Source organism: Microtus pennsylvanicus, chromosome 1 (assembly GCF_037038515.1).
Source record: "Microtus pennsylvanicus isolate mMicPen1 chromosome 1, mMicPen1.hap1, whole genome shotgun sequence".
In the NCBI taxonomy this organism is placed as follows: Eukaryota; Metazoa; Chordata; class Mammalia; order Rodentia; family Cricetidae; genus Microtus; species Microtus pennsylvanicus.
Window position 1 is genome coordinate 80,979,424 of NC_134579.1, and position 19,066 is coordinate 80,998,489.

Here is a 19,066-nt window from a genome sequence, read left to right on the forward strand (position 1 = left end):
TGGGAATTTATGATTAAATTTTAGAAAAAGATAAAAGCAAAAGGTCTTTGAAAGGTCTTGCATGTCCTTTGTTAAACAATTGTTTGCCTCTTCCTTAAAGGCTCAGGCAATACCATACCTGAACCATTACAAATGAAGGAGAACATCGAATACTTCAAATCATGCAGAAACGGGTTTCCCAGACCCATGGGCTGTAGAGTCTAATAATTTTCCTTGGGGGGAAGTTTACTTGATCATATTCAACTTCCTTTTTGCACACTAAGAAAAGATTGCATTTCCTCTCCCATGTAGGAAGCTTATATCAAACTTGGAACATCTCTTCAAGTGGATTCTTAATTAAGTCAGACCTTTTAATTGAGGGATTTTGAAGGCTATCCTCATTCCAACAGGTGTAAGTCTGCATGGTACTAGCAGGGTGGAAAGACAGGGGACCTTAAAGTGACATGTGCAGGAAAGCAAGCTTCTTATTGAAACAAGCCTGGTTGAAAGGTTTTGCCAGCAGAGAAGCAAGAATTACAGAAAAATCAGCTGGTGAAGGTCCTTTTCTCTCCCCACCTGCAAACCTACAATGTTCTAAGAATCACATCAAAAATCCAGTTACAGGGAAATGAAATATCATGTACCAAATTCCTTGTGCAGCCTAGGTGCCTCTGACTTTATCAGATTATGATTCCATTCAAGTGATGTTTGAAGTTACCCTCTATCTCACTTATTATAAGACAAAGAAAGAAAAGAATAAAAATGCTTCTTACCACTTTCAAGTGGCAGAGAGAGCTAATGTTACAATACTTGGCTGCAAATCTCGCGTGGGAAGCCCATCCTTACGCTTGGTTGTCTCTTACTTTGTGCAACTTTTTTGAGAAGCCCATACCTGAGTGTGTCTCTATCATCTAATCTCCATTACTTTTTTAAAAACTCATCTCTGCTTTTTCTGGTTAGTCTTGAATCTCTTCTGGTTGAAGCAATGAGTTGCAGTGTTTGGTGTGAGCTGAGTGAGGTCCCTAAAACATTAAGAGGACTCCTCAGGCTGCTGAGAGTGACAGTACGGACCTATGCCCCTGATACCCATCTTTCTGGCATTTATTGTTATTGAGCAGCATTATATTGCAGGCAATGCTGGTGGGAACTGTGCCGATCAGCATGGCAGACTCCACATTATCTCCCATAGGGAGCTCCAGTCGGCCTTGCTGTGTTTCCCAGCTTTGCTGTTCTGGAAGTAAATTCATTTATCAGTCTTTTAAATGCAGACAAATACTTTAGTGTTTGGTTTTGTTTTTTAAGTCAAGAAATATTTATTTACTTTTTATCAATTTACTTGCTACTATATTTAAATTTTCTATTTAGTAACTGAAAATGACTGTCTAAAAACCAAATGAAATAGAAACTAACTATATGAAACCAATAATTTTTATCCTTTTTGTTTGCTTATAGCTACACAATATTATAAAGTGTCAAATAAACAGATGAAGAATGCACTTCGGCTCAGTAAAGTCAATTAACTTCAGCAACCAGTTTATTTGAAAATCCATCTCATTAAGTTGGTAATTTCCATTTCTTTCATTGGTAGCATATTTTACTACAATCAAACTCATTTACTATACCTCCAGTGTGCAAGCTTCCTTCTTATTTACAAATATTTTGAGCCAGTTTTCATCGGTATAAAAACTCTGACTTTGAATCTCCATTTTAAACAGGGGGTTTGATTTTAATATTTAATTTTCCTGAAGTGACTGTCACATGTTCTGACTAGTGCTGTGTGAAGTCTATTCTGTCTGAAACCACAACAGCTTTGCTGCTTTTGTCCTCACTTACACCCATTGGAGTGAGTGCCCTTGGAGTGAGTGCCCCTTGGAGTGAGTGCCCATTGGAGTGAGTGCCCATTGGAGTGAGTGCCCATTGGAGTGAGTGCCCCTTGGAGTGAGTGCCTATTGGAGTGAGTGCCCATTGGAGTGAGTGCCCCTTGGAGTGAGTGCCCATTGGAGTGAGTGAACCTTGGAGTGAGTGCCTATTGGAGTGAGTGCCCATTGGAGTGAGTGCCCCTTGGAGTGAGTGCCCATTGGAGTGAGTGCCTATTGGAGTGAGTGCCCCTTGGAGTGAGTGCCCCTTGGAGTGAGTGCCCCTTGGAGTGAGTACCCCTTGAGTGAGTGTCCATTGGAGTGAGTGCCCCTTGAGTGAGTGCCCCTTGAGTGAGTGCCCCTTGAGTGAGTGCCCCTTGAGTGAGTGCCCCTTGAGTGAGTGCCCCTTGAGTGAGTGCCCCTTGAGTGAGTGCCCCTTGGAGTGAGTGCCCCTTTGCACCCTTTTCTAGGTGGTGTTTATCTTTGATGGGAGATATGATTTTGTTGGCAGCAAAAAGTTGGAGTTTTCCATTCCATTCTGCATATATTATTGGGGGAAGTAGAACATTAATATTCAGAGTTATTATTGCATGGTATATATTAATTCTGGTTATTTTGTGTTTTATATTTTATTTTCTTAACACTCCTAGAGTTGTTTATTTTTCTCCTGTGGCATCTTAGAGGTGATTATCCTCTTTAGTCTCACGTAGTACTTTTAGCATACTGGGTTAAGCTCATAAATTCTATTTGCCTTTTTAAATGTAGAACTTTTTCATTTAATTGGAAATAGATTCTATTTTTTTTCCATTTGCCTCCTTTTGTCATGGAAACTGTTTCCTTTTTCTTTTATTAAATCAAATGGGTCTGGCTTAGCAGCTGTAGTCTTTCAGAACTTGAAATACATATTTTTAAGCTTTTTTCCTTTTAAAGATGTCTGTGGAATAATCAGCTATTACTCTAACTGGCCATCTCTTGCAGTTTTTGTGTCCTTTCTTTTCTTGAATGTTTGGCCACTTGGTTATAATGTGATGTGGGGGGTATCGTTTGGTTTGCTCTATTTGGTGTTTTCTATGCCTCTTGTATTTGTACTAGTTTCTCTTCCCCATAAATCTTTTCTTTATGATTTTATTGGGATGTTTTCTGTTTTAGACATATACTTCTCTGGCCATATTTTATAGAATTTTTTTTAGCTTTTTCATGCTGTCCCAAAGTTCTCCCATGTTCTACTAATTTGCCATTGTTTTTTAAATTATCATGGGTCTTGACTGACTGATCCAATCCTTGTCCTTGTCTTCAAGTCATGATGTGTTCTCTACATATTCCATTCTGCTCATTAAGTTCTAAGAAGACAGATAACACAAAGTGGACCCAATGATAATTTTTATAGACCTTTTCATCTGATACCATTTTGTTAGGGCAGTTTTTTTGTCTTTTATTTGTATATTATAGTTTTTACTTTTTTAGGGTATGTGTGTCTCTGTGTATATTTCTTGTACTTTCTCCTTTTTAGTTTTTAAAAATCTGGTTTATTTACTTGTTTGTTGAGAGAGAGAGAGAGAGAGAGAGAGAGAGAGAGAGAGAGAGAGAGAGAGAGAGAGAGAGAGAGAGAATAGAGTTGGTTAGGTGAGGAGACCAGAAGGATCAGTGAGAGGAAACTGTGATGAGAACGTAAGGTATAAAAAATTAACTTTAAAAAATTCTTTGTCTGGAAGTTATTCCAAATTGCTTTCATTGTTGGTCCTTACTATAGGACTGCTAGTTTTTGGAGGGCATATGTAGGAGTTGGTTGAATTTTTGGAGGGGATATGTAGGAGTTGGTTGAGTTTTTATAAGTCTAAAAGGTTTATTTACTTATTATTTTATGTACCGTATATGTGCCCGAGTATGTTAAGTGATGTATCATGTCTGTGCAGGGCCAGCAGAGGCCAGCTGTGAGCCATGGATGCTAGATGCCAAATCCAGGTTCTGGGAGCCAAACTCCAGTCCTCTGGAAGAGCAGCAAGTGCTCTCAGTACTGCATTCACCTCTCCTGCTTCCTTTTATTGTTTCAAATGCAGGTTCCCTTTCCTATCCTTGTGCTGTGTGGCCCACATTTCCCCTGCTGGTGTGCTGCCTCGCTGCTGTGTCTGCTCCTGGGCTTGTCTTTGCAGCAATTTGTTACCAGGGAGAATTTCACATGGAATAATAATCATTAGGTGATGCTGGGGGAGGAGGAGGCGCGGAGTCTTCCCACAGGTCTCAGGGCTAGGCTGCAGCAGTGCTCGCTTTAAGTGCCTTGCTGCTCTGGAATCACCTGACTGATGCCTACTGTATACACTCCTTTGCCCTAGGCAATACAGGGATCAGAGGAAAGACATGATGCCTGTCTCAATGAACCCTGATTTCCACCTACAGCTAGTCAGATTTCCAGAGGTTTGGAGCATTCGCTGTGATTACAAATGACAAGAGCAATGAGGACCGCAGGGTCGTGTGCGACTTATTTCGAAGTGTGCTGGAAGCTGTGGTGGGAAGGCTCTCACCTGGCCTGCAGCTCCAGCGTTCTTTCTTTCCCAGACACCTGGAAAGTGTGTGGGTATTCTTCATTGTGAGTCTCCACCACTTTCATCCCGTCAATGCCGACTCTGGTTCGAACTGTGAATTTGGAGCCCACCAAGCTGAATCTGGGTACACAATACAACAACATGTTGTTGAACTGCAAAGAGACAGAATAAAAATGAATGAACAGGAAGATAATAAAATAAAAGTCTGACTAATGTAACTCTGGGCAGAAATGCCACTGATTGTTTTTTTTTTTTAAGAATATCTAACTTTTCTCTCTTTCTCTCTATTGTCTCACTGTGGAACTAAGATAGGTCTTGAACTTACAATCCTGTCTAGACTCCCAAGTGCTGGGGACATAGGTGTATAGCACCACACTGAGATTTCCTTGGAATTCAATTAAATATTCATTGTAAAAAGGAAGAATAAATGACTACAGAGTGACTGAATTGTGAGACAAAATAAAATATTCCGAGGTCTGCTGGACAAAAATAGAAACTAATTTAGCATTTTTACAAGGTGGAACTTAAACCAAGGAACAAATGTAAGTAACCACTAGGCAGCAGGAGTCACACAAAATATCACATATCTGAATACCCATTTAATATACTTCACACTTCTCCCTGTTCCCAAAATCATCATTAGAACTTAATACTTGACGTGAGTTCCATTTTCATAGTATACTTTCCATTGCTACTCAAACTATCAGGAAAAGATGCAGCAGCAACAAACGCTCCTGCCACTGCTCAGACCCTGCTGCTGAATACATCACACATTCGGGATGCAGGGCGTAGGGAAGTTGACAACTGAACTGGAAGCTTCCTTCTCATTGATTAGCTCTAGTACTGGAAGGTGCTAAGTGGGCTGCTCAGGACAGAAGTCGTCAGTGGACCTTGTGAGCTACAATACCAACCTGTTAGATAAGATGCGCCTATTATACAACAGTGGCATGGCTGATACGGGGGTAACCACATGCTTTCTGATTGGACTTGGATTCTGTGAGAGGAAAATTTGTCAAAGAAGCCACGTGGTACTCAATGACTGTTGTGTTGTGAAATGGACATGTTGTGGGTGACTCTGCTTTATAATCATTTATGCTCATATCATAAACAAAGGCTACTTTCAGCCCTGATCCAAGAAGCTTCTCTTTGCAGTGAATGCAGAGATTCATGCCTGCTCAAGGTGTTGAAAGTAAGTGACTGTTGAGAGGTCAACTCTAAATAGACACCTGCATCCATCTCCTACTTCAAGGCCCAGGGAAAACCACAAAAGACGGAGAAAAGACTATGCAAGAGCCGGTGTTGACTAGAGCAGGTGGGGTGCAATTATTCTGGAAGTAAAAGAGTGTGTCACTTCCCCAAGACAGGCACGGGGGTTTCAGTGAACTGCTGGTGTGCAACTGGCTGACACTACTGAACTTACTAAGAAGAGGTAGCGCTCCTGTGCTGATGTGTTCCGAGCTGCTAGTTTGAGGATTTGGCCTTCTTTTATGAGTTCATTTGAGGGATTTACAATGTCTTCTTCTTCTCCCAACATCTCATAAATCTCTAAGAGTTTCTTCAGGTTCTCCTGGGAAGTTAAAACAAAATACAGTAAGATCAAATATAAGAAGGTAATTTAAATGTAACTAAAATCTACATAATTTAATAGATATGGAGAGTAAGTTTTCATTTTGGTATAACATGCATCAATAAAGTGAATGCTAAGAAAAGAGGGGAATGGACTGGAGAGTTGGTAGGAATTGCTTTCTGCTGCTCACCTGTACCTGCTCATTTTGGTCTAAATCTACAATGGTCAGAGGCTATATACCAACTGCTGCCTAACCGGAAGCTTCCCATATCCTCTAAAGCCACTTACCATTTTCCTTATTGCACTATTAGAATGGCTTGCTGCTGTAGATATAATTTCAAGTGACTCTAAGTGGGAAAAAAGAAAAGTAAATAAATATTTTGTCTTTCCTGTGCGACTAGAGTAACACAGAAACAGAGATCAAAAACAATATATGTCTGTGATATGCAGTTTCCACAAGTTATCTGTTAGAATTGTATCTCCAATTGCAGGGTATTTACTTCCAAAATAGCATACGTGATGATCAGGCTCCCAGGCAATTTAATATATAACAGGCCTTAGAAATGAACTTGCATTTACAGTGTACATTACCAGGTTCGAGGCATTTGCCAGGGGTGATTTCATATAAACAGCACTCCCACACCATCTGCCTATGTGCTGTAGCTCAAAAATAGCCAATAGAAATTTCCAGGAAAAAAGCCAGAAGTTTGAATTTTATTATAGCACACAGTTAAAATTATTCTATAGTTAATCTCTAATTTCTAATTTCTGTTAATCTCTAATTTATAAATTAAACCATATCATAGGTATCTGTAGGGGAAAATATTACTCTATGTAGAGTTTGGTATTATTAACAGTTAAAGGAGTACATGGAACATTTTGGAAAGTAGCTCCCGAAGAACCTGTCTACTAGTTGGCTAGTTCTTTCATTTCCTTTTGTCACATGACAGAAATGAGGACGTTGTGTGACTTGACCCTAGATCATGTGACTCAAACTTCGGATACTTTTCCTACTAAACATCAACAGCTTTCTTTGGGAAAGCCTGCCGGCCTGATTCGGATGGAGAAAGTCTGAGGGCTTTGCAGCCTGAGAGTGCTGGGAGGGAAAGGAAGGCTGTGGTGTGGTGTGGAGCTCTGGGGCTGAGGGTGAAGAACTGTGGGGCAGAGGCCTGTGCTGGGCATCCCTCGGGAGCACCTCCCAGGCCTAAGTCCTGCAACAGCAGCTCCACTCCTTTGGGCCCACATTTTCCGTGTTCTTTGCATTGTTGAGCAGAACATACTTTTGTTGCTTCATCTTCTACTTTCAGGACTCTAAAAGCCCAACTTCTAGGATTTCCTCAGCAAAGGGAAGCCAGGAAGAGTATCTTATGTCTATAACTTAGAGCAAGAATAAATCTTTAGATTCAGAATATTGAATATTGAAATGGTGCTGTACACAGGATTTAAGTCATGCACTTGGCATGTCCTGGTAGCCATGGCTTGGCAGCTTCACACAAGGACCATCTCATCTCCCTCTGTAAGAACTGTCCCTTCCTGGAGGGCTGGCCTGCATCCTGGGGACGATGGTGAAGATGGACCCATTCACAGTCCCACTGAGAATGAGCCTGGCTTGGCCCAGTGCATTTTCTGCCTCTGGAGATGGAAATCTAGAGAGTCAGATGACAACGCAGAGAGGAACAGAAAAACCACTCCTCTGGGTGCATATTCCTGACTGTTGAAAAGCAATTTGAAGCCAGACTAGGAAAGCGATGGACGCCAACAGTAGCAGGAACAACATGGAGAAAATTTGCAGAAAGCCTGCCAGGCTGGCTGTTGTGTGGCTTCCCAAGAGGGAATCTTTAAGGAGATAACAATGTTACAAGTTGAGAGGCCACCACCAAGCTATGTTCCCCACTTTCCCAAGTATGTCTATGGGCCCACCAACAATGTCTTAGAGAGGGATAATAGCAGTATTTCAAAACCAGAGAGTTAACATTATTTTTGTTTTCATTTGGAAGAGGCCCCAGCCTGCGAGGCTGGTGCTATAAAAACAGCTTCCTATTCCTTTGTGGCTTTGCCGTGTGGAGTCCCATGCTTAATGGTAAGGAGGGATGAGGGAGACAGTGTCCTTATGGCAGGGTCTGACTTGTGGAGTTTGTCTCGGCATCCCTGATGCTCTGAGCAGGTGATGTGTCCCACGTTCTGTGACCTGGTTGATTTGTAGGTTGGGCTCTGAAGACCCCCTTGTCTTTCTAAACGTGACTCCTCCTAAGGCAGGGCAAGAGGACATGGTCAGAGCATCTTTACATGTTCCAGGACCATGTGAGCACAGGCAGTTCTATGGATGACATAGAGAATCCAGGATGGAGAACAAAATGGTAGAGGCTGGGGCAACTGCCAAGAGAAATGTAGTAAGAGCTGTACCAGAAGCTCAGCCACTAACACCCAGCACTCGTGGGGTAAAATAAGGGAGAGGCAGAGTGTCCCGGAAGTGTCAGGCTGGGAACAATCACAAGTCAAACACTCATGCAAACTTCAGAAGGGGCCAAGAGAGAGATGTTGCTGTGGTCACTACATCATAGGCATGGTGGGAAAACATCCCAGAGATGGCCTGTGTTCTAGATGAGATTTGGGTCCTTACCTCAGAATAACACTGACATAGGAAAGAACACAGAGGAGAAGCACGTTACACTGGTATTATCAGCACTGGCCAAATACTGAGCCATGACTATTTCTTAATTGCTTTACTCATCTCTAATTTTTGAGAAGTTTAAAAAGCTATACTAGAGAGGAGGTAAACATTTTGCTTATTTGTTTGGTTTAGTTAGACAGGATCTCACGATTTAGACCTCGCTAGCCTGGAACTCACAGAGATCCACCTGCCTCTGTCTGCCTAGTGCTGAGATTTAAAGCCACTTCATATGGTGCACCATGTACATATTAGAATGTGATATGCAAATCTCTGGGCTAAATCTTTAATAACACAAAAAACTAAAACTGCATGAGAAGCTAAAGAATTAATGAAACTCATTAATTAGGCTTAAAAACTTTTCATTCTAATCTAATGCAATAATTAAGGATGACCAACACAATTGGAATAAATTTTTTGGAGGAAAATGTTCCTAGACAATAAAGCTCACATCCTGTGTGTCTTGGGGAGTAAGGCTAACAGTTATATATGCATAGTAAATGTCTTCTCAGCTTCCTTGGTAGATATCAGCCACACCAATGGAAAGGCAACTGTATTACTGCTCCAAACATCTCTAACTTACAGTTTTAGAGCTCACGGTTGGTGATGAACATGAATCCAGAATGGGAAGTGCTGTGGGACAAAGGTCTTGTACCCTGTAAAGATTTGTCACTTGTATCGTTTTAATAAAATGCTGATTGGCCAGTAGCCAAGCATGAAGTATAGGTGGGGCAACCAAGCAGGAAGTATAGGCTGAGTGACCAGAATAGGACAATTCTGGGAAGAGGAAAGGTTCGGTCTGCAGTTGTCACCCAGATACAGAGGAAGCAAGATGAGAATGCCTCACTGATAAAAGGTCCAAGCCACATGGCTAACACAGACAAGAATAATGGATTTATGTACGATGTAAGAGTTAGTTAATAAGAAAGCCTGAGCTAATAGGTCAACCAGTTTATAATTAATGTAGGTGCCGGTGTGTTTCTTTGGGAATTGGACGACTGCAGGACCTGGTGGGACAGAAACCTCCACCACCAGGGAAGCACAATTTGCATTCTCTAAGCCAGGGTGATCCCGACTTTAAGTGCCTTGCTTAATTAAGGTGCTGACAGGATTTCCCGTGTGATGACATAAGATACATTTTTAGAACCAAAGGGCCATTTGGCTATGTCATTCTGCTGCTGCTGAGGGAGAATAGAAGCATTTACTTTTCGCATCATTCCAGTCTGGGGACTCAGGGGACAGCTTCTTCAGGTAGTCCTTAAGGAGCATCTCATAGCGAGGGATGCGCTGAATAGGCTCCAGCATGTGGTGCTGCAGGGTTAAGCTTCCACAGATCTTCTGCCTCTGCAATCAGAAAGATTTTTGTTGTTAAATATTTTTATTACATTTATCCATTTGCTATATGTGTATGTGAGTATGGAGGTCAGGGACAACCTGTGGCACTCAGTCTTTGTACCACCTGGGTCCAGGGACCAAAGTCAGGCCATCAGCCTCACTGAGCCATCTCACCAGCCCCTGTGATTAAGGTTCTTAAAGGAATAATTAAAAATTAGGTAGACCAATATAAAACCGCAATGTAATAAAGAACTTTCATCAGGGCAATTTTTTTAATTTAACATTTTTTTTTTATTTTTTAAAAACAATTTTACATACCAATCAAAATTCCCCCTCCCCCCCTCCTTCCACTCCCCCCCATCTTCTCTCCACCCCATCCTATATCTACTCCTCAGAGAGGGTAAGGTCTCCTGTGGGGAATCAACAAGGTCAGTCACATCAAGTTGAGGCAGGACCAAGGCCCCCCTCCCTGCATCTAGGCTGGGCAAGGTATCCCTCTTTAGGGAATGGGCTCCACAAGGCAAGGGGCCATATCTTCTACCAAATAAAGCTGACAGAGCTCTGGGAAGCCTTGAAAGGAGGAAGTAGCCTGGGTCTTTCCAGGCTGGCTAGAAAGTCCCATGAGGAGAGTAGGCAGAGAACTTGAAAGTCCCAAAGGGAGAGAGATAGGCCAGAAGTAGGTGAATCTCTGTGAGCTTGAGGCCAGCCTGGTCTATAAGAGCTAGCTCCAGGACAGGCTCCAAAGCTACAGAGAAACCCTGTCTTGAAAAACCAAAAATAAATTTTACAAAACTTGTAGGTAAATGAATGGAGCTGGAAACAACCATTCTGAGTAAGGTAACCCAGACCCAGAAAGACACTGATGCACGTTTTCTCTCATTTCTGGATGTTAACTTTGAATATTTAGGTTTCTCTTCTTATTCTTCCCCCCTTCCTCTCCCTGCCCCCCTGACTTGAAAGTGTGTAGCCCTGTGAATGTTACCAGTCTCTGTGAGCTCATATGTCAATCCTGTTGCGTCTCAGAGACACTGCCCCCTTCATGTTACCCATTCCCTCTAGATCTTACAATTTTTCCTCCCCCTCTTCCACATAGGTCCCTGAACTCTGAGAGAAGAGGTGTGATGAAGACATCCCACTTAGGACTGAGTGTTCCAAAGCCTCTCACTTTCCGCACATTGTCCAGTTTGGGGTTCCTCTGGTGTTGGCTCAACAAGGCAATGATCTATGTCATTGGGAGTCATTTTATTGCTATGTTCCCTTAGCATAAGAGTAGTTCATGATTTTCTCCTAGGCCCATGGCCTATCTAGTTCCTGGTTCTCAGCCAGCCAAGCAGTGTAAGGTGGGGTTTCCATCTCACTGACTGGGCCTTAAATCCAATCATAGAGTGGTTGGTTACTCCCACAATGTCTGTCCCACTACTGCACCAGTGTAACATGTAATCAGGTCATGGTCATAAAATGCAGGGTTCGTGGTTGGGTTGTTGTTTACCTTTCTCCTCTGGTAGCACAGCATAACTCACAGCACCATGAACACTGGTTTGTATGGGTGAAGGCTCTAGTTAGGCATCAGCTCAACTTCTTTGTATTCAATGAGACATGGAACTACAATAGCCTGATTGTTTAAGGTTTCCCTGGGAGCCCTTTGGCCAAGAACTAAACGATGTGACCCATTTCTGGCACTAGAGAATGGACAGAGGGAGGTGATTTTACTCTCCTTCCCACCCTCCATTAGTATCCACCAGGATCACCCTCAGCCCTGTAACTACATGCTTCCAGCTGCTGGTCCTCCCACCTCAACTCACTGGAGACCCCAACTCTTGCCTCAGACCTAGAGTCCTAACAGCTCGTTCATCTCTGTCACTCCAGATTATTCTTTGTCTCACTGCAACCTACTTCCAGGTAGTCCTCCTCTCACTACACTTTCAGCTTCCTAGGGACCTTGCCTCTTAGTGTGGATCCCTCAACCCTTCAGTCTCTTCTCCTAAGCTATCCCAACTTCTCTCTGCCACACACTGACCTGTAGAAGTGCTATCTACCAGGGAACCCACAACCACCATACTTTTCTAAGATCCAGAAAGGGGAACAGACACCAAGGAATTGAACACCCACCCAACAAAAACAAGAGCAGGTATCAACACCCAGAATCACTGCAGTCATCTTAATCTGTGATGCCTAGATAGCAGCCTAAAACACAGTCAGTAAGAGCCAGGGAATATGCCTTCACCACAGTCCTCTTCATTTGTGATGCCTAGACCCAACCTAAAATACAGTCAGTAACAGCCAGGGCAATATGCCCTCACCAGCACAAATCAATGACTTAAAGATGCAACTCAAAAACTTGGTAAGACAAGAACAAACTAAATCCAAACCAAGTCCATGGTAAAAACAATAATAAAAATCAGTACAGAAATCAACAAAATAGAAACAATGAAAGGAATACAAAGAATCAACAGATATAAAAGCTCGTTCTTTGAAAAGATACAGAAAATTGACAGACCCTTCACCCGAGTAACCAAAAATGAAAAACAAAACAAAACCCAAACAAAACTTGAAGTGCCACAACTTCACAATGGCCATTCTAAATGTACTGAAGTGCCCTGAGATTTATAGACTTTTGATTTGGTTAATTTTGATGTGCAACATTTATTTTACTTATAAGTATTTTTCAAAATAAGGCTTACAAAATTAAATAAATAACAAATATATGTATTTATAGTCCTTATATCATCTTTTATCTTAAAAATATGGGACACTGTACAAAATCATTATAGCCTTATAGTATTGGGTTATAATTAAAAAGCACAGGGCTGGAGAGATGGCTCAGTGGTTAAGAGCATTGCCTGCTCTTCCAAAGGTCCTGAGTTCAACTCCCGGCAACCACATGGCTCGCAACCATCTGTAATGAGGTCTGGTGCCCTCTTCTGGCCTGCAGACATACACACAGACAGAATATTGTATACACAATAAATAAATAAATAAATATTTTTTTTTTTAAAAAGCACATAGAACTGTAGTTTTAGATACTGTCCTGGTTGTTTCTTTGGCCAACTTGACACAAGCTGGAGATATCTGAGAAGACAGAATCACAACCAAGAAAACACCCAGCAGATCTGCCTGTAGACACATTTGAAAGGCATTTTTTCATTTACTGATGTGGGAGGGCTTGGCAGGCTCTGTGAGTGGTGCCACCCCAGGGCAGTTGGTCCTGAGATGTATAAAAAAGCAGGCAGAGTGACGTGGAGAAGTTGGTAAATGGTTCCTCCAGGGCTTCTGCTTTAGTTCCTGCCTTCATGTTCCTCCTTAATTAAGGTTCCTCAATGATGGGAAGTCACCTGAGAGCTGTAAGATGAAATAAACCCTTTCCTCCCCAAGCTGCTTATGGTCATGGTGTTTTGTCACAGCAATAGAAAGCTTCATCAAGACAAATAGAAATGACAAGAAGAGAACAGGGCTCACAATAGGGAAGAAAACTATACAGAAATCACATGTATCACTAAGATTAATGTTAGGAATATTGAAGCCGGCAAGAATAAATTAAGATGTATATTATTATTCTAAGAGCAATCAATAAAAAGTTCAATTATTTAAAAATAAAAGGAAACAAAATAGTGCCGTAAAATCCATTCATATAACATAAAAGGCAGAAGTCAAGAGCCATAGAATTCCAGCCACAAAAATATTATGTGATGCATAGAATTCTATTTCATGAAGTCAAAGACTTTGTGATCTTCAAGTTTGAATACCCAGTGGAGAATTAACAAAGATGATCATGGCATTATCAAAAACTATTATATAAGCTTGGCAAAATAGAGGCAAACCCACGTACAGATATAAAGTAACAAAAAAATGAGGCTTAATTGCAATGTAGCCATTCCCTTTTTAGATTTCAACCACTGAAAGAAAGTGAATTAGGAAACTGGGAACTCATTTTATAAATAACTATTCATCTATTAATTTATTGAGACTACATTTTACTAGGTAGCCAACACTGGCTTCAAACATCCTGCTTCCCCAGCCTCCTAAGTGTGAGAATTACATGCATTAAGCCTAAATTTATTTAGACTTAAGTCTTAGTTATTGTTCTATTGCCACGAAGAGACCCCATGACCAAGGCAACTTTTATGAAAGAAAGCATTTAAATGGGGACTTGCTTACAGTTTCAGAGGCTTAGTCCATTATCATCATGACAAGGAGCATGGCAGCAGGTGTGGCAGGTATGGCAGGAGTAGTTGAGAGCTACACCCTGATCTGCAGGCAGAGAGAGAGACACTGGGCTTGGCATGGGCTTTTGAAACCTCAAAAACCGCCCCCATTAACACACTTCCTCCAACAAGGCCACACCTCCTAATCCTTCTAATCATTCAAAACAGTTCCACTCCCTGGTGACTAAGCATTCACACACATGAGCCTATAGAGGTCATTCTCATTCAAACCACCACATCTCACTCCCTGGCCCCCATAACCTTGTAGCCATACCATAATGCAAAAATACAGTCAGTTCAACTTCAGAAGTCCCATAGTCTATGACAGTCCCAGCCCTGTTTTAAAATCCACGGTCTCTTCTGTGACTCATGGCAGTCTCTTAACTCTATCCCATTGTACAATCAAAATCCAAAAGCAGATCACATACTTCCAACATACAATTCCACTGGGGAGGAAAGGGAGCATAGTGAGGAAGTACTGGACCAAAGCAAGACTTAAAACCAGCAGGGACAATTTCAAATTCTGCATCTCCAAATCTGATGTCAAAGTGTTCTTCAGAACTCTAACTCCTTTCGGCTTTGTTGACTGCAACACGCTTCTCACTCATGAGCTGGATCCACGCCTGATCTGCAGCTTTTCTTAACAGGCACCCCATGACTCTGACATCTCTAACATCACGAAGTCTACAACACAATCTAGGCTTTCTGGCAGCATTCCTTAGCTGTGGAGAAAGATTCCATATTCCTTCTCTTGAATCCGTGACTCTAGAACCAGAGACACACGGTCCCTTTTTCATTTGCATTTACATAAGCTTTCTGTTATTGATGGGCACCTTCCCTTGCTTAAAATTTCCTTTAATTACTTTTTAAAAGTTATAAACTTGTGTGGATGGGGTCCTGCCTTGAGGTCACCACTCCCTTTATTCCATTTATCATTAGGCTTTAATTTTTTTTATCTCCTTTAGCTCAATTACACTTCCTGGTGCTCATTTTCTCTTCAAACTGTACATTTTGTATTTTTCTTTGTATAGCTTGTTTTTTTTTAAGTATAGGTCGCATAAGAGTGATTATTAATAACCACAAGAGAGTTGACACTACACCATCTTGAAATCTTCTCTGCCAATGCCATTAGTCTTCAACACTTTTCAGTCTAGCCTTAGGCAGATTTTTAGGACAAGAGCAATAAAACAACCACATTCTTTACCAAAATATCACAACAATGGTCTCTAGGTCACTTAACTAATATTTCATTCTGAAACTTCATGAGCTGAACCCACACTGCTCTCATGACAACTATCCTTGCTCATGCTAGGGTAGCCTATTATGTCCTGCTTAAAATATCCAACCCCTTTTCTAGTCCAGAGTTTCACAGATTTTCATATCCTTCCAACATTCATCATGTCCATGCGTGTCAGAGTGGTATGCTACTCCCTGGTACCTACTTCAGTCTTAGTCACTATTCTATTGCTGAGAACAGATACCATGAACAATGTAATTCTTATTAAAGAAAATATTTAATTGAGGGTTTGCTAACGGGTTCAGAGGTTAAATCAATTATCATCATGGTGGAGAACATAGCAGCAGCCATGGCAACAGTGCTGGAAAGAAGCTGAGGGCTACATCCTAATCTACAGGCAGAGGTAGAGCGACACTGACTTGGTATGCTTTTGAAATCTCAAAACCCAACCTGGTGACATACTTTGTCCAACAACGCTATACCAATCCTTCTAATCCTTTCAAACAGCACCACTCATAGATGAGCCTATGGGGGCCATCCTCATTCAAACCACCATATTCCAGAGTCATGGAGTGCCTGTTAAGAAAAGCTGCAGATCAGGCGTGGATCCAGCTCATGAGTGAGAAGCGTGTTGCAGTCAACAAAGCCGAAAGGAGTTAGAGTTCTGAAGAACACTTTGACATCAGATTTGGAGATGCAGAATTTGAAATTGTCCCTGCTGGTTTTAAGTCTTGCTTTGGTCCAGTACTTCCTCACTATGCTCCCTTTCCTCCCCAGTGGAATTGTATGTTGGAAGTATGTGATCTGCTTTTGGATTTTGATTGTACAATGGGATAGAGTTAAGAGACTGCCATGAGTCACAGAAGAGACCGTGGATTTTAAAACAGGGCTGGGACTGTCATAGACTATGGGACTTCTGAAGTTGAACTGACTGTATTTTTGCATTATGGTATGGCTACAAGGTTATGGGGGCCAGGGAGTGAGATGTGGTGGTTTGAATGAGAATGACCTCTATAGGCTCATGTGTGTGAATGCTTAGTCACCAGGGAGTGGAGCTGTTTTGAATGATTAGAGGGATTAGGAGGTGTGGCCTTGTTGGAGGAAGTGTGTTAATGGGGGCGGGTTTTGAGGTTTCAAAAGCCCATGCCAAGCCTAGTCTTTCTGTTTCTGTCTCTCTGTGTGTTTCTTTCTGTCTCATCTCTCTCTGTGTCTCTCTCTGTCAGCCTGCATATCAATATGTAGCTCTTACTACTGCTGCAGAGCCACGCCTGCTGCCATGCTCCCTGCCATGATGATAATGGACTTAGCTTCTGAAGCCTTAAGCAAGCCCCCATTTAAGTGCTTTTTTCCTAAGAGTTCCCTTGGTCATGCAGTCTCTTCCAAGTAACAGAACAGTGACTAAGACGCTCCAAAAGATGAACCTTTGCTAGTTTCAAAAGCAAATAGAGTCCTACTCAAAATATATATTTTTTTACACCTAAACCTTCTAAAGTACTACCCATGTTTCTTTTAGAATTTCAGAAAAATGCTTCACACTGAGGTCTCTGATTCATTTAAATATGATTTGGGGGCAGGATGAGAGATAGGAGTCTTAATTTTATTTTTATTTATGTGGATATCCAGTTACCTTATCATCATTTGTTGAAGATGCTGTATTTCCTCCTGTGTCTTTTTTGGGGGGGGTGGGAGTGGGAAGGAGGCATATCTGTTATATATTAGATTGCTATACATATTCATTCTTATTTTAGGTATTCTACTTTACTCAGTATATATGTTTTTGCCAGTACCATATGGTTTTTATTACTATAGTGTAATGTGTCTTGTAATCTGGAATAGTGATTCCTCCTAAATTATTCTTTTTGTTCTGGATTGCTTCAGCTATATGGGGTCTTTTGTGGTTCCATATGAATTTTAGAATTTAGAATTTTTGTATTTGTGAAAAATATTGTGGGAACTATGGTAATCTGTAAATTGCTTTTGGTATGATGGTCATTTTCAAAGTATTACTTCTACCTTCCATTAAGAATTAAAGGTCTTTCTGTTGTCTGGCGTGTTTCTCAGTCTCTTTCTTCTTCAGAGATTTGAAGTTTTAACTGTGGAGGTCTTTCACCTCCTTGGTTAAACTTATTTCTAGGGATTTATTCATGTATGTTGATAGATTCTAGTATCTCTAAGCTAAAGCCACCTTGATCACAGTGAATAAACGATACATTTATAAGTATTCTATTGAAGATATTTTTCTACTTATGTTTATCATGGGTTAAGGGCAACAATTGACAAACTGGACCTTCATAAAATTATAAACAACCTCTGTGCAGCTAGGAAACAAAACAAAGACAAGGGAGCCCACAGGCTGGTGGATAATCTTTGCTAAGTAAACATCGGATAGAGGGGTAATATTCAGATTATATGAAGAACTGTGGAAAAACTGACTGAGTATTAGGTCTGGGATTTAAGCAGCATTCTCTAAAGAAGAAATAAAGACAGCAAAGAAACATCTCAAAAAATGTTCATCATGTCTAGTAATTATGGAACTGAGCAAGCAGAATGCTTCAGATCAACAAAATAACGAACCAGAGAGGCTAGAGAAGACGAAGGGAAACGGGCACTCTCATTCACCATTGGTGGGACTGTACACTGCTGCAGCCCCTCTCAAAATCGGGGTGGAGAATTCTTTAAAAATTAAAAACAAATCTACCCTATGATCCAGCTACACCGTTCCTTGGCATATGCCCAAAGGATTCACTCCACAGATATCTGCTCGGCTGCATTCATTGCACTCTATTCACAAAAACTAGGAAGTAGAAAGAACTGAAATGCTCAGCTGAAGACTGGACAGTGAGAATGTGGTACATCTGCACAACGGAGCACCATTCAGCTCTAAAGAAAGATGACATTTTTAGGTAAACAGTTGGAAGCAGAAAATATTGTATTGAGTGATGTAACCCAGACCCAGAAGACACCCAACACACCACACTTGTGGTTCCTCAGCTTGTGGTTCTCTCACTTGTGGTTCCTCAGCTCCAGATGTGAGCACAAAACTGGAATAGCTGAAGAAGTCAGGAAGGTGAAAAGGGACCATGGGGTTGGGATAGCGGTACTGGAGAGCGGACTAGCAGGATGGAGATGATTTGAGGGGAGAAATGGGGAAATGGGGAGGGGGCTTTAACGGAGAGAGTGGAGAATACCAACAGAAGAGGAGAGACAACACTAAAGAGTTTCGAAAACTCAAAAGAAATTACATTTTGTATTTTCCTAAAAGTATATGAATACATATATGCATACAGTTTTAATGAGGTTATGACATGGCGTGCTAATGCTCCCTGCAAGAGCTACTTGGTAAATATACTATTTACCAAAGCCTTCAGCGCCAGGCATGAGAAACCTCCTTTTGGGTTGTAGGTTGGATGAGTCCAAGAGACTCGCAAACCTTATGGATGACTGCTGCTGATGTTGCTTGCCTTCTCGAAGTCGGGGGTGGGTCCTTATTGCTGAAGATACCACATAATTTAGACACAGGACTCAGTTGAGTCAGGACGGATCTGACCTAAGGGCATCCCCTCTGTGGGTTAGCCTTCATGGTACCACACTGGTAATACATGGTACACTGTGGACTAGCTGACATGCTATGCAATCTGGTGTGGGTGGGGAGGCTCTCAATAGTCCTACCCAGGTGTGATAC

General features: G+C 41.5%; 1 protein-coding gene across 9 annotated transcripts in view; it reads right to left on the reverse strand.

Annotated features, from left to right (window-relative positions):
* Nucleotides 1-19,066, reverse strand: part of Fgd4 (FYVE, RhoGEF and PH domain containing 4) — a 147,447-nt gene that overhangs the window by 16,693 nt on the left and 111,688 nt on the right. For 8 of the 9 annotated variants that reach the window (XR_012910440.1, XR_012910448.1, XM_075970834.1 and 5 more), the window contains exons 8-11: nt 9,816-9,954; nt 6,231-6,289; nt 5,796-5,942; nt 4,355-4,527 (exon numbers count right to left, since the gene is read on the reverse strand). Coding sequence is in view for 7 of the 9 variants with exons in the window: in XM_075970834.1 (XP_075826949.1) it covers nt 4,355-4,527; nt 5,796-5,942; nt 6,231-6,289; nt 9,816-9,954 (518 nt within the window). In the remaining 2 variants the exon portion in view is untranslated. Of the gene's footprint in view, nt 1-4,354; nt 4,528-5,795; nt 5,943-6,230; nt 6,290-9,815; nt 9,955-14,100; nt 14,142-19,066 lie in introns of those variants that run through there. The other variant, XM_075970871.1, reaches the window with a different exon arrangement.